This window comes from Rhinoderma darwinii, chromosome 8, assembly GCF_050947455.1.
Source record: "Rhinoderma darwinii isolate aRhiDar2 chromosome 8, aRhiDar2.hap1, whole genome shotgun sequence".
NCBI lineage: Eukaryota > Metazoa > Chordata > Amphibia > Anura > Rhinodermatidae > Rhinoderma > Rhinoderma darwinii.
In genome coordinates, this window is record NC_134694.1 from 12,889,256 (window position 1) to 12,904,856 (window position 15,601).

Consider the following 15,601-nt stretch of genomic DNA (forward strand, 5'->3'; position numbering starts at 1 on the left):
AACATCCTTTCGGATCTGCAGCATGTTATAGAGCGGGAAGAGCTGAGGAGATTGATATATAATTTTGTTCGAAAAGATTTAGTATAAGTTATTGAGCTAAATCGCCACTCAATCTGGGCTTTTGAGTTCAGTGGGCGGTCCTAATCAGTGATCGACAACTGAGTGACCCCGCCCTCTTGACTCATAAGCAACGACTTGGATCAATAAATGACAAGTTCTGAATCTTTTCCCACAAAACTATATATCAATCTGCTCCGCTCCTCCTGCTGTAAAACATGCTGCCCGCAGATGACAAAATGTAAAATGTTTTAAAATCAAACTCGACACGTTGTTGATTTTCTTTAAATAATAAAATGTTGAATCATTTATTCATGAATATAAAAACAAAATATTTCACATTTAGTTCCTCTGAATTCCGCAGATCAAAGCCAGGAGATCTGTTGCTCGCCAGTTGCAGTCATTGGCAGAGTATGATGGGGCTTGTAGTTCCACCGCTGCTGGCGAGCTTCAGGTCAGGTTGCCTAATCTTAGTTTACAATATTCCAGCACAATACAGAAAAATAAATACTTTCTATAATCTCCATCAAGATACCGACTAAAGAATATACGAATATCATTAAGGTGATCCTGATCGATCACGTCCCCATCAGAAAAAGATGTAAAAATGCAAGACTAGCAGAATCCTACGTTTTATATAAAACTAGATTAGAAAAAGTAACACTGCATAGATTAAGTAAAAAATATATATCTATCCGATGCTTTGGAGAATCGGTCAGGGAGCTGCATATACAGCAAGTCCCTAATAGATCAGTAGGAGCGATTCGGGTAATAGAGGGCAGCTGCAGTGAGACCAAATTCCCCATGACTGCTCTCCCTGTCACAGTTGGCACTTACAGCTCCTGTATTTTCTGAATTGAGAGGCAATGGTAACGGCTGTCAGAAAATGAAGACCAACGTCCAATCTTCAGAGAATACAGGTGCTGTATACCGTTACCACCAAAAGGGAATTGCAGCCGCAGGGAGTTTGACTGTCCTGCAGCAGCTCTTCCCAAACTGCTCCTGCTCATAAAGGAAGTCATTTTTGTAATATTGCAACGGGAACATAGATGCCTCTTTTTTCTTACAAATAGGAATCGGTGACAGTAGATGGAGTAACTTACTGTAAAGCCCAACATAGGTGCACTAAATAGATTCTCAAAGAGGGAAGTATTGAGTCATGAAAATTGCCTTTATATAGTTTGCCTAAATGTATAGGATTCTCAGCGATTAGGAGCTTCATTTTTTTTTCATCCAGTAACAGCGCCACTCTTGTCCACAGGTTGGGTGTGGTATTGCAGCCCAGTCTCATTCCCTTCAATGGAGCTAAGCTGCCATACCAGAGACAACCCATAGAGAGGTGTGTTGCTGTTTTTGGGAAAAAAGCAGCCATGTTTTTTTTATAATCCTGGACAACCCCTTTAAGCGATTTGCTAACCTAACTCTGTTCACAACAATAATAACCACAGGCTAAAAAAAAAAAAAAAAAAAAGACTAAAACACATGAAGATAGATCTATAAATATTGCTTCTCGTTGTACACAACACATTAAAGGGATTGTCCAGGATTAGAAAAGAGGGTTTTTTTCCAGAAACAGCGCCACTTTTGCCCATAGGCTATATCTGGTACTGCAGCTTAAGTCAAGTAAATGGGTCTGCACTGCAATACCAGACACAGCCTATGAACAAAAGTGGCGCTGTTTCTAAAAAAAACCAAAAAACAACTCATGAGGACATATTTGCTAAGGCTGCAAAATGGCTGTCTGAGTGGTCTTGTATACATCTCAGTCACAGTATAATGTTATCCTACTTTCTAAGACATATTCAATTCATTTTCAAGATCTCTGCCTGCTGTCTTGTAAACAAACCTAATACTTTTCACAGCTGAGGGTTTGTTACACTGTATCCAGTCTAGCCAATACCTTGTGAGCTAAATAGACTGATACATTGTAGCAGGAGAAAGCAAAAGATTATAGTCTAGACTGAAAACTGTAGCAAACCCTCAGCTGTGATGAGCATGACCCCTTAGAACGTATCTCCCTCTAGTAAAGTGCTGTAGCACAATGATCTAATTAAATTAATAGTAAATCTGTGATATAAATATAAACCCAGCAGGATATCATTATAAAAAATAGAATATAATTAAATTGGAATGGAGTTTAGTACAAGTCAAATAATAAAAACAAATATTTCTTATAGAAAAGGATATAACATGAGTTACCTTACAGTGCTAGAGACCCATTGTGTATAGCAGTGTTCTGCAACCTGGGGCTCATCAGCCGCTGTGAAACTACAACTCCCAGCATGCATTGGCAGACACAGTCTGGTGAACCACAGGTTGCAGACCTATTGCGTTTAGAAAACAATCGTGCATCTCATTACTGGTGCAGGGGGCTGTAGTGTAAAGTGCATCACTGTGCCACAAATGAGCTGCGCTGAGACGCTGCGTCTAAACGCTGGCAGAAGTAATAGTCTATATTAGATATATGGCGGTATTTGGTTAGTTGGCAATGTAAATAAATATATATACAGACAGAACCACTTTTTTCCAGGGATATACATTGATGGCCTATCCTTGTCTATGTGGTTGTGCATGGTACTACAACTGAATGTAGCAGTGCCAGTCACAGCCACATGTACAAACATGCTGCTGTGCCCGGATAAACATGGAAGGGGCTGTGACCCCTTTGTTCTACTGAACAAAGAGGGTCCCGGCGGTCAGACCCCCACCTACCATCTGGTAGAGATACATATAAAGCAGTGAAGGCCCTTTTACACATTACCTGCCCGTTCATGCAGCCAATAAAGTGCTCGCTGGTCGGCTTCACACCTCCCTGTGCTGCCGACATGATGGAAATGTATGGGGACGAATGATCGTAGTAAAGAGCGCTCGTCCCCATACATAACCGATCATTGCTCTTTATGAAAGGAGCAAACGAGCGCCGATCAACGAGCGGTCTCATTGATCGGCGCTGGCTTTCATGGCCGTGTGAAAGAAATCTATACAGATGTGTTCTCCCTTACTTTCTTTTTGGGCACACTATGTTTGAGCCCTACATTTAGCGTGTACGTGGGGAAAGCTCTCGGCCTACACATGTCCGTAGGGCTATATTTGCCCGACTGAGGCCAAGAGAGTGTCCTTTTGGTCTCAGGCAATCATATTATACTTTTTTTTTTTTTTAAGGATAGAATAGCCTAGTAGACTACGCTTTTGTTCGAGGGTCCCGGAAGAAACCTATACGGCGTGGTAAACTTTTTTTTTAATATTGTAGTCTACGGGTGACTTATGCCACACGTATACATTTAAATTCTAGCCTTTTATGACCTATTAAACAGTTACTATTATAGTATTTGGGTGACATGTGCGTTAAGCGGATGCTTAATAGTAGCTATAATGGTGTCCGCATATGTTTAAAGTATACCGTTAAACTCTATGGTGAAGGCATCCACCACAGCCTATGTTTAACGTAGGCGTCTGGAGCTTGTCCTGGTGTATATGTTCAACGTAGGCCAAAAACGTTACATGAACAGAGCCAAGATCCGATATAAAACGAGATGTATGGTGCAAGACATGCCCGTCGCCCGTGTTTATATATAAAAATAAAAAACACAAATGTCACAGCCAGTTAGTAAAAAAAGGTGTACGTATTTTTGAACATGGGATTCTATGGGTGACAGCTGGCATTGTCCGGCTATATAATCCTATGTTAAAAAAAAAAAAAAAAGTATACGTTTAACGCATGAGTTTTTCTACTGGATGGCGTGCGATTGTATTGAATTGGTATCATGACAAATTGTGTAACAATGCAAAAAAGTTTAAAAGAAAAAAGTAATGGTGGACACATCTGTATCTCGTACAATCGTGGAAACGCAGTAGAGCTTTTTATTGGAATCTAGTAGTAGGAAGGTGGCATTTTAATGGGGCACCGACAGACAAGATATTGGCCTCATTTGCCATGCCAATGATGAGGCCAAATGCTAGAGCATGGTATATGCAAGTAGAACCCCCTACCAGTCAGTAGCAGAGATAGCTCACTAGACGTCCCATCTGAAGAACAACGTGGTGGGGAAACACAGGCATGTGGTGCCCTCTTGTCACTTCTGACTGACAGAGGTCTCCCTGACTGGCAGTTTTTGGCCTCCACTGACTTACCTTTATTAAAGCATCCTGTTGATACCGTACCCTCATTTAAAGGGGTCTGCCTGACTGACCGGTTCTCTTCATAGAGAGATTAGACTCAAGGGTCTGCTTTATTTTCCAGATATAGCGCCACGCTTCTCCATAGGCTGTGTCTGGTATTGCAGCTCAGCTTTGACACCGCCTATGAGAGGCGCGGTTTCTGGAAAATATGCAAATCGTTTTTTCTAATAACAGACAACCCCTTAAAGGATTAGTTAAATACCAAATAAAGCCGAGCAGCCAATTATTTCTTTTCTTTAGTCCACTCGTGGAAGCGTACACCTGACTGTCAGGGCGGAGAGTTCTTTTTATATTTGCCAAGTTCCATAAAGTAGTAGTGGTCTTTATGATCCATCGTCGTGGACTTCTGCAATTTTGTCAATGGATCTCAGCAGTTCGGCCACAAGGTTCAAAGCCTCGGCTCCGGACAAGAGCTGCCTATTATAGAGGTGGAACACGACCGTAGATTATATACAGACACAACGAGCCGTCGCTGGACCCCAATACACAAACCCCACTTACTTGATGGAAGCCTGCGCCCCGCTCACTGTCTTGTGCAGGTTCTCCAGAGCTAAGCTGGCGTTTTGTTTCACTGCGTTCATTCCGGCTGTCTCTCCCCGCCGCAAGGCTACATTCTCAGCTTTGTAAGTGTTGAGCTGGATCTAAGTAACAGAAGTGTGCACTGTAAGTGACTGGAATATATAGTCTTAGATCTCCGCCATAGCACCGTGGCCGAGATCTGAGGGGTGACTGAGGCCGGCAGTGGTTTCAAACTTGTAGTTCTCCAGCTGTTTCAAAACTACAACTCCCAGCATGCACTGACAGCCACAGCCCCCAATGAAATTGTAACCTCCAGGCTACAACCAGTACCAATTTTAAGTGACATTGTCATCTGAGGAGTGTGGGGCGGCCATTAACCCCATATAGAATGCAGCCTATATTGGCCTCTAGGACACGGCAACTTTTTTTTTCATTTTTGCATGGTCTTATTCCAAGTGCCATAACTTTTATTTAATAAAACTAAATGAGGGCTTGTTTGTGCAGGATGTTTTTTGGGGTGATAGAAACCCCCTCAGCAATTCTGCCATTGTGTTTATTGCTAATAGGTGTGCTAAGATGGCAGACCGAGGAATCAATTGGCTCCCCGTAATCGCGTCTCGGGGGCTGATGGGCTGACAGGGGTTTACAGAGGGAGTGGGCTCTGTCTAAGATGCCACAGTCAGCATCTAAGGGGTGAAATGGCCAGGATCGGCGTCCTCTCTGATCCTGGTAGAGCGAGGTGTTGGTTGTCTAAAATAGCGGGCACCTGCAAGTGGGCGCGGGCACAGCTCATGTGTATGTGTCATGACTGACATGTAATTTTGGGGGAACTGTACAGTTCCCATGACGTAAATGTACGTCTTAGGATGGGAATGTGTTAAAGGGTCACTTGTACAGACCGCTTTACGTTAGGGTATCTAACAGACTAAGAAAGCAGGCCAGCGGGGGTATGATTACATCCATGGCACTTTAGTAAGTAAGGTGGCGTGGAACACCCCCCTTCCTTGCTTTTCTTAAAGGAACACGCCATGCACTGTATTTTATCTAGTTCAGGGCCTGAGGAACGATGCACAACTTCTCTCTTTGGTGTTCCCTCGGGCGTGCTTTGACATTACAGTGTATTAGTTCACTTAGAGGGGATTTCCACCCAAAATGTTAAACTTTTAGTAAATGAGACGTTAGAGTAGCAGCTAAACTTTGAGTTCTGTTTTATTTACATACAGAGAGGGACATTTTTACAGTTTTGTTGCGGCGAGCATTTTTCGTACATTGACAACAGGAAATGCAGCCATATTGGTTGTCACATTTGAAGGAAAAAGCTGCTTCGAACTAAATCAGTTTTTTGTTTCTTGATGTTCCTACCCACCTGCAGTAGAGTAACTTCCTGCTTCAGTTTGGTCACGCTGCTCTCAGCTTTTCCCGCTCTTTTCTAAAAGAGATTAATAATCAGGATGTCAGAGTTCTAACAAATTAATACAATCTGTTCTTGATTTATTAAAAGTATAATCATCGGATAATGAAATATTCTAGAACTTTCCAAACATTTTTGTCACCATTTCAATATCTCTGCTTACTGTCACCGAATAAGAATATTTTTGTATACAGTCAGAGACTAAAAAAACCCGTCCTGATAATATCCAGCTGACTTAGGTGCGCGTATTGGAACACGTGTAAGAGCTTTCATCTGGAAGGGCCTTACTTTTTTTGGCAACTTTAAGGTGGTCTTACTGGGAAATAAAGTATTACATATCACACAGTGCTTTAAACGGACGACCATGGTTCCTTTTGAGCCGGTCTTTGTGTCACCTCTCTAGGAGGAGGTCTATTTTAGACAATATGGAAGGTACAATTTGAGAGGACACTCTGGGCAACACAAATATACTGTGTGTTATACCTAGTACAGGCCCTGAGGGATTCTCTTTGAACCCCTGTCTCTTGCACGGCCCCGCACTGGGTATAATACAGTACTAGGCCTCATCTATCAAAACTGTCCTTGTTGCCCGTAACAACCAATCACAGCTAAGCTTTCATTTTTCCAACGCAGTTTAAGAAGTAAAAGCTGAGCTCTGATTGGTTGCTATTGGCAACAAGGCCAGTTTTACTGTACAACCGTTTTAAGAAATGAGGCCCATGACATGTTAATGTCCCGGCTACATCAATCTTAAGTCTTCAGTATAGCAGGGTTACTATTATGTTCTGTGAATACAGCTAGTATTGTTTGTATACCATTTCCGCCGTATAAACAAAACCCAAACAACAATGGAGGAATTGCTGTTTTTTTTTCCTCCCAATTCCACCACACAGTGATTTTTTTCCTTCATTTTTGCAGTTCGATACATGGTACAATAAACGGTGCCATTAAAAACTACAACTCATCCCGCAAAAAAACAATCCCTTATACGGCTATATCTATGGAAAAATATTAAAAAAGTGATGTCTTTTGGAAGTGGGGGAGGAAAAAACAAAAATGTAAACCAGAAAAATGGATGTGGCGGCAAAGGGGTTAAAGAGCTTTTATTTGGGAAACAGCTTGGCTAAATTTCTTTCCCCCTCTCCAGTATTGCGCTAAACCATCGAGTTATCTAGGACAGACGGACGCGCTGCCTAACAACGGTCCTGTGTATGGGCTTGTCAGGCACTCCATCCCTAGCAACCGGTCTGTCTCAAATCACTCAGGTCCTCATTCATGAATGTGGAGAACACTTGGCAGCATTCGATCCAACACATATTTAAATCCTGGTATGGCACTGACCGTCATCATCTGCAGGTTCGCCTCCACTTGTTGCACCATGGACTCCAAGTCTTGCGCCTCCTTCTGTTCCTCAAGAATTTTTTCTTCAAGTTTCCGCTCGAAATGTTTAACCCTAAAATGATTGGGACCATCTATATATGAGATATTCTGGGAACGATGACTAGTAAATATCTGACAAGCTTCTTCATATTATTGTTACCTACTCATGTATAATAGGTTAAAGGGATTCTCCAGTTTCAATATGGAGTCCTGGAGAGGAGTCCCCCCACCATAACTATGTGGGTTCTGCCACCCAAAAACCAAGTAATTTCATTGGACACTTAGCTACTGCCAGCCATATAAACCCTTTTACCCATCTCAGGTCTCTGGCAGCAAGCTGGTTGCAGGGCGACCTTCTATTGGGACCTGACAACATTACTTCTTAGTAATATCCCATCTGTTAGTATGGTGGGGGTCTGACTGCTGGGACCACATCCAATCCCTCTACAATGATGTAGATGGCAGGACTAGGTAAGGTTCAGCGCCCCCATTTAGGACTTTCTCTCTGTACAGCACCACTCCCAACCTTCCCCTTGTCCCCCTACTAGGCCCTCAACTAATCAAATCCTATTTATATGCCATTACCAAATATGTAAAGAAAACCCCTTTAAATACTTCTATAGTATTATACGGCACCAACGATAAGCGATTTTCTGAAATTCGTTTCAGCGCCGATTTTAAATTTGGTCCGAATAAATGCACTGCGAGTCACAATTCAATGCCTTGTCCAAGTTTAATACAGTCCTAAAAGACATCAGAGAGTCCAACAGGACAATCGGGGCACTTGCAATTCCAAACCTAAAATTAAAAAAAATACCATACTTACCGTCCTGATTGTTCGTAGGTGATTGGCTGCAGCGGTCACATGGGGAAAACTGTCATCTCACCTGCTGTCTCCTGAGAGGACTTAGTTTTGTCCCATATGACCACTGCAGCCTGTGATTGGTTGCAGCAATCACACTGGACCAATCGACGTAACCAGCGGAGATAGTGAGTTTCTTAATAGTTTTTTTTCTTAGAACCCGTAAAATGCAGCCGATGCTTGCTGGCGGCTCCATTTTACCAATTTGTGCGAATTCGATACTTGTGGTAAATTCGGACCTAATTAGATTTGTGCCAAATCAATTCGCTCATCTCTATAGAGCACCCATTGATTTTGAATGGATGGCAGATTCTCCATACTAAGCAGCAGCAAATAACCCCCTATATTATATAACAACCGCGTGGAAGATACCGAATATTATTTCGCCTTCCGTACCCTGCTTTATTATTGGAATGGCTTGTAGTAACATAAATAACAATAATCATATTCCAATAGAATTCTAATAGGATATTGCTTAAAATCTAGTTCCTTGTAAAATAATTAAAGGGGTATTCCGACCTTTGACATTTATGACGTATTTGTAGGAGATTTCATAAATGTCTGGCAACGGAAATCGGCGATACAATGAATTCCATATTTACATTCCTGGAATGCAAGGGTTACGAAATGTCACAACTGCCCATTGACTTCCACGTAAAAAAAAAAAGTTAAAAGTCAAGAAAATAAAATCTGCATTAATGATACTGACTTTTCTGCCTGGAATTCATTAAGTTTCCTGAGCTCTTGGATTTTTATTTTCAGACAATCATTTTCTTCTAAGACCTGAAATATAAACACAAGGAGTGCATTAAAGTGAATGGAACCTTAAAGGGTTTCAAGATCTCTGCTTGCTGTCAGTAAATGTACATATTCTGCATGGCCATTAACAAGCAATTTGACAGCCGCACTAATACCACCCTGTGGGGCCTTACCTTTTAATATTCCACGTTCTAAATATCCCACTATACTAACGCCTGTGCCCTTTAATTAAAGGGATATTCCCAGAGTACCAGATGGTAAAATGTTTCCTTGCTATTGGTTGTGCCCCTGGATCAATTCCCCCTCAGTATTTCAGCCAAACTAGAGGTCCTCTACCTCCTCATAGCTCAACCGCTTGTTCTGGAAGAGCACACCCTCAGCGGGATTCTTCGTGGTCGTGATGGGCAGCTCTGGATTGGTGTAGCCGTCTGCAGCAGGAGGGGCCCCACCAGGAAGCCGCCATGTTGTAAACTGATCGACCGCTGAGATGTCACTGTATGCATAAGACTCATTATATATACTGTCAGGAGACGTGCTGACATTAAGGGACTGCTCTACAACCGATGGGTGATAGCTTCCACTCCAGTCCTCCTCCTCATCATCATCATCATCCAGGAGATCATTATCCACTGTAGGATCCTTAAAAAAGGTGTCCTGGTACTTTGAGATGAGACCAAACTTGTCATGGGACTCAGGGAGTTGTGTGGTACCAGGTCCGGTTTCCTAATAAGAAAATAGAATTAGTCTTAAGATGAAAAGTTCTTCGTATTCTCAATTTTAAAGGGACGCAGTCACCAGGGGTCGTCTTAGGGTATGTTCACACGGCCTATTTTCTGCCGTTTTTCGGGCCGTAAACGCCTCCAAACATTTGCCCATTGATTTCAATGGGAAAAATGGCGTTCTGCTCCGACGGGCCGTTTTTTTGCACGGCCGCGAAAAAGAAGTGCAGGTCACCTCTTGGGACGTTTTTGGAGCAGTTTTTCATAGACTCTATTGAAAAAAAGCTCCAAAAACAGCCGTAAAAAACGCGACTGGCTTAAGAAACGGCTGAAAATTAGGAGCTGTTTTCCCTTGAAAACAGCTCTGTATTTTCAGATGTTTTTGACTCCGCGTGTGAACATACCCTTACTGACATCCACATTAAAAATCCTACTAAAGTGACTGCGTGCAGATGATTCTAAAGAAGTCCCCAAAGTGCTAAAAGTGGGTCAAAACACGTTCGCATGATACCCATAGACTCGATAAAAGCACTTCCTACCTCTAAGGAGTCTAAGGGGCGGAGAAACACGGACAGGTGAGCCCTCTTGGCAATTGTACCTCGGCAGAGGCCTGATTAGGGAGAAGGGTAGGATGGGCATGACTCATTATGTTCCCAAAGTGGCACCTGTGAGGGAGGGTGGGGTTGAAGATTGGCTTCAGTAGGGTATCTAAATCTACAAATTTAAAGGGGCCTGTCCTGTTGATACAACCCTTTTAAGGACATGAGAAAAATACTGGGATAATTCTGTAGTTTTACCAGAGCTGCAGCAAATAGTTCTCTATACTCTGATCATGCCACAATATTAGGAACGAGAATACTGCCGAATGGCGAGATAGGTCCTCTTTAAGTTGCCTGTAAACCGGTCACCTCTCCGGGCATTTAAATACTTGTATTTCCCATAAAATAAAAATTATTAAAGCTCTGTATTTCCTCTAACAAATGTATGAATAAATTGACAACTGGGTGTTACCAGTTGGGAGGGGGGTGTCCCAACACAGTCTCAGACCGTAGAGACACGTCTCCAACTGGTAACACCCAGTTGTCAATTTATGCGTAAATTTCTAGGAGGAATAACAGAGGAACGGCACAATGTAGAGTTCTAGGAAACGTTGCTCCAGAATTGTTATTTTATGAGGAATACAGGTATTTACTAAAACAGACATGACAGGAGAAATTAATACAACTGTCCATATAAAATGAGACGAACGTCACTCACAATGGAGAAATCCCCCTCACAGTTTCTTCCGGCAGGCAAGACGCAGGTTTTGCTTTTCACAAACTCCTTGAAAGAAAACGGGTTACCTTCATCAGGATTATCCACATCACTATCTGCAAAACACAGAAGATGAAAATCACAGCGATCCAGAGCTGATATTACGGCAGAAAGGTCTCGCTTTACAGCAATCTACTACAATGGTAACGACATTGTCCTTGAGTCCTTATTGCCGCGCCCATCAGTAGTCACTGGCACAACATTGTTATAGACTAGTATCACACACACAGACTGGGGTACCCGGGTACAGGAAGCCAGTGGATCCTATTGCCCCCACTGAAAGCTCTCCAGAGCTCCTCGGAAGGTGGCGTTCCTGGCATCACATGACCATCTCCAAGACGCCTTTATTAGGAAACGTTCATGAAGACGGTCATGTGATCCCAACAAGCCAAGATGGACGCACCTCTTAAAGTGCAGCGATCACTCTCTTACGCCACATTGGGCGGCGTCCAGGGTCTGCAATAGCCCCCCACTAGATTCCCGTAATTATATATCCGCCAGGTGACAGACTCTATAACGCATCTACTTTACACGAAGTTCAGGAAAAGATAGAAAGACTTGTTAGTCACATGACGGTCGGACTTGTTACATCGTAACAGACACTGCAGCGCAAGTGATTGATGGATCCGTTTCATTTTCCCAACTTAAATCCTAAAACTATTGCGTTTGCACAAAATTTAAAGGGCAAATTTATAATTTGCAACACACATCAGCGGGATATGCCATGGATTATAAGGAAAGACGGTCGATCAGCTGTTTCCGTATGGAAAGTTGCTGTACGCTCACGGCGACTTTACAACCAGGAATGGGGCAGCCATTTTTTGTTGACATTTCGTCCATGTGACCATGGCAGCCAATAACTAGCCACAGCAGTGACATGTGATCCATAGTAACGCCAGCGATCGGCTGCAATGTGTTCATGGGATGAGGAGAGGGGGCACACAGTGGCGCCAAATTTAAAAGCGGAGTGTTTGGAATATGGCAGCAGGCGAAACATATTTGCAAGGGGTTGGAGTGCCCCTTTAATAATGAAAATAAGAAATAGTTGGGTGCCCATGGTACAGAAGTGCCAATCTATTCCCTATGCGGGTACGGGTGTAGCTGTATGTGTACTCTTTTATATACAGTGCCCATATGGTTTCTATTGAAGTGTAATGCCACACATTGTGCCCAGTGATTGCTGTGCCGCCCCAGTCATGCCTCAGTGTGCCCCACTCCAGTCAACACCCTGCCCCCACACTCACCATCCTGGATGATCAGGGTCTTGCCTCTCTTCCCTGACGGTTGCCGGGAGAATCCTGACATGGCAGGGAGTAGTCGGGGGGCACTGATAGGTCAGCAGGGGTCACAGCTCATAGTTATAATCACAATGTGCGCCCCGAAAAGGGTGGGACAGATGGAGCAATCATCTCCTGCAGGAGATCAGAACTATAGATAACAAGACAGCAGGGGGCAGTAGAGAGGAACAGGGGCTGCACATGGAAACCACTGAGCACCGCAGCCGCGAGGCTCCGCCCAGGAAGTGACGTCTGATTATGGACAGGAAGCAGGAAATTGGCCACTGTGACATGAACCGGGGAGGTCAGGGGTGAGAGTGTAAAGATGGCGGCGAACATGACGAGGAACCGGGCGTGGGTCGGGATACGGAGGTAATTGGGGTCATGAAGGAGAGACACCCGTCCTGTAGACGTGTGTCAGACAAGGGCACGGTGGTCACTGCGTTCTGGGATGGGGCAATCTAATAAGGGGGGACGGGGTATTGTTGTTCTCTAACTTCTACATGTCTCCTATAAAATCATATGATGGGGGGGGTAGACTTTATGAAGACTAGTAGTGCCCATAACAAAGCAGAACAAGAGAAACTTGATCCAGCGCTGGATTTAAAAATAAGTAATATTCAAACTTTATTCCAAATATATTAAGAACTCCCACGTCCTAAAATCATACAGAAAGATTAAGAAAAACCAATTGTCAGAAAAAAAGGGGAAGGGTCTACATTGTATCTAAGTATGATAAAGCCCCCAATAGAATTGCTGCACCGTGAAAAGTTAAATGATCTATTCCAAAAGAAGAGCAATTATCAATCAATACGTTATGTCGAGAAAAGAATGGCAATGAAACAGTCAAACGCTCAAATTAGCTTTTGGTAATATGTCAAGTTCCCCCATATTAGTGGCTCTAGATTTATTAAAAATATTAAATTTTATATATATACAAAGCAAACCACAAGATGGGTGACCGCTATCATTCTAAGGGTTACATTGAATCAAAGAAAAAAATAAATAAAAAATGAATAATAAATATATATAATATAACCCCTTTAATAATGGGACATAAACGCTTTTTAAAGATTCAATCTCATGTGGGGGCAACAATCCAGGAACGACCAGAGGACATGAGCTCCCAATCCAAAAGTAGCAATACTAATATGTCCAGGTCCCCCATATTGGTGGCACTAGTGTATTTTGCATATTGTGTCTATAGAGTCCAACAGATAAACAGGGACCACTATCATATTGAAGATTGAGTTGGATCGTAATAAAAGGGAATGTATATGTAGAATATAATCCCCATAGTAATGGGACATTGAATTGTCGGGTTCAACCTCATATAAGGGCAACAATCTGATATGATGAATGGAAAAAAGCTCCATCGCACTTGTGAGCCCAAATCCAAAGAGTGACAATACTGCTGCGTCAGGTTCCCCATATTGGTGACACCAATATTCATTAAAGATATTCTATGTAATATATATACACCCAACAATATGGGAGACCACTCGTTCTCAGGGTTAGAGGTTGAATGAAAAGGAGAACATGCACATAATGTGACCCCTATAATGGGGGGGGGCATGAAATCCCTTGGTAGATTCAATCTCATAAAGGGGAAACAATCTGGTGGAATATTCGATAATCTGAGCAGTAACCAGAACACGGGAGCTTCATCCAGCACACGGGCCACAAAGCAGGAGGTCCTGCGAGAGGTTTACAAGCCGTCTGGTGAGACACGGGATTTGGCGGCGTGGCCCAGTGGTTTCTATATTCCATGATGTCATCTATATGAGCAGGGGAACAAGTCGTGCGCTCCGAGAAAGACAAAAGGTACAAAGGACGACTGTAGGGGACACATAGGAGACCTTTACTAATGAAACAGAAGTTCCTTCCTTACATTTAAGCCCATAGGGACCCTGGTTTTGAGATGGTAGATCCAGAAAGCCCCCCCCTACCCAGCAGGATATGTTTGCGGTCCTGCCTCGTGCCGTACTTTTAACCCTTTCTATGGCATATGTGGTAACTGACCTCACACATCTACTGTGGCACATAACGAAGTGTCCGGCTGCATTTGAGATGTTCAGAACGGCAGGATTCCTGATATAACCGAAATGTTCTAGGACTCTGGTCTTCCATTTCCTGGCGGTAGAGCCATAAGGATACATAAAGCGACATTCTGCGCACTCAATAAAGTAAACCGCGTATTCGCCGTTACTATTCATATATTCCTTGATTGGGACATTTTTATCCTTACTTGAGTCGCAGACATTTTTGGTAGGTCGAACACGTGCGCACATACCGGACATGGATTAGAGCCGCATCTAAAAAAAAAAAACCCTTGTGTTGTAACCTGGAGGTGGTGGTTTTGTGGGATGAAAACGGGGACGGAGACCGGATATTGCCACGAGTCGCAGTTCTCCTTGAGACGACCCTGCACCCCCCCCCTCCTCAATATATCATCTGGTCCTTCATCTTCCAGAAGGATTGGGATAGATCTGTAAATAATGTCCCTGATCTGAGAAGATTGGTTGCTGGATTGGAACACAAGATTGGGCTTAACGGGACCGGAAACAACCGGATCTTTATTAAAACAACAACCGATTTCATGTTTTAGATTGGACTATAGATCTCGCCCTGTCGGGTGCCCAATTCCTAGAACCCCTTTTGCGTAATCTCCGGCAAATCAGAGATTGTTCCCCTGAAAAACTTCCATCTTGGCTACAGTTTCTTGTGGCCCCCGATCATCTCCCCCACTGGGATCGATGTGATCGTGTGCCTGGGATGATCGCTGTCAGCATGTCAAATTGGGTTTCCCGTCACCTTGTTCCGGGATGTTTTGGAAACAATGTTCTCCCCTGGTTTGGAGGACAATTCTAGATCCAAAAAGGAAACGTTATTACGCTGGGACAAATAAGTAAACTTCAAATTGCAATCATTATGGTTTATATACTGGATGGACATCGGTATGGCAGACACATCGCCCTCCCAGATGAGATCGTCGATGTATCTGCCAGATCAATGAATGTCCACGAGAAGAGGATTGTCAGGGGAATAAATGACCAATTCTTCCCACCAGGCGATGACGAGGTTTTGCCAGTGACCCCCCCCCCCCTCAGCTGCAAATAAAATT

The 15,601-nt window shown here is 43.2% G+C and overlaps 2 protein-coding genes across 2 annotated transcripts in view; one reads left to right on the forward strand and one right to left on the reverse strand.

Moving 5' to 3' along the window:
• Nucleotides 1-964: 964 nt before the first annotated feature.
• On the reverse strand, nucleotides 965-12,717 carry ENTR1 (endosome associated trafficking regulator 1). Its single transcript, XM_075835151.1, has 8 exons — nucleotides 12,445-12,717; nucleotides 11,144-11,256; nucleotides 9,504-9,890; nucleotides 9,118-9,191; nucleotides 7,508-7,619; nucleotides 6,122-6,184; nucleotides 4,738-4,877; nucleotides 965-4,653 (listed from the first exon to the last, which is right to left on the reverse strand). The coding sequence occupies exons 1-8, from the start codon at nucleotides 12,503-12,505 to the stop codon at nucleotides 4,560-4,562; spliced, it is 1,044 nt and encodes a 347-aa protein (XP_075691266.1). The 5' UTR covers nucleotides 12,506-12,717; the 3' UTR covers nucleotides 965-4,559.
• Nucleotides 12,718-12,736: 19 nt separating this feature from the next.
• PMPCA (peptidase, mitochondrial processing subunit alpha) overlaps nucleotides 12,737-15,601 on the forward strand; it is a 31,056-nt gene continuing 28,191 nt past the window's right edge. Inside the window, exon 1 of the mRNA XM_075835155.1 lies at nucleotides 12,737-12,849. Within this exon, the coding sequence (XP_075691270.1) occupies nucleotides 12,803-12,849 (47 nt within the window). The 5' untranslated portion in view covers nucleotides 12,737-12,802. The remainder of the gene's footprint in view (nucleotides 12,850-15,601) is intronic.

Coding starts and splice junctions, on each gene's coding strand:
- ENTR1 (XM_075835151.1), bottom strand. CDS start 12,505: ATGTCAGGATTCTCCCGGCAACCGTCAGGGAAGAGAGGCAAGACCCTG. Junction 6,185..7,507: donor CGAACCTGCAGATGATGACG/GTCAGTGCCATA, acceptor AATCTCTTTTAG/AAAAGAGCGGGAAAAGCTGA. Junction 4,654..4,737: donor GGGGCGCAGGCTTCCATCAA/GTAAGTGGGGTT, acceptor CCTCTATAATAG/GCAGCTCTTGTCCGGAGCCG.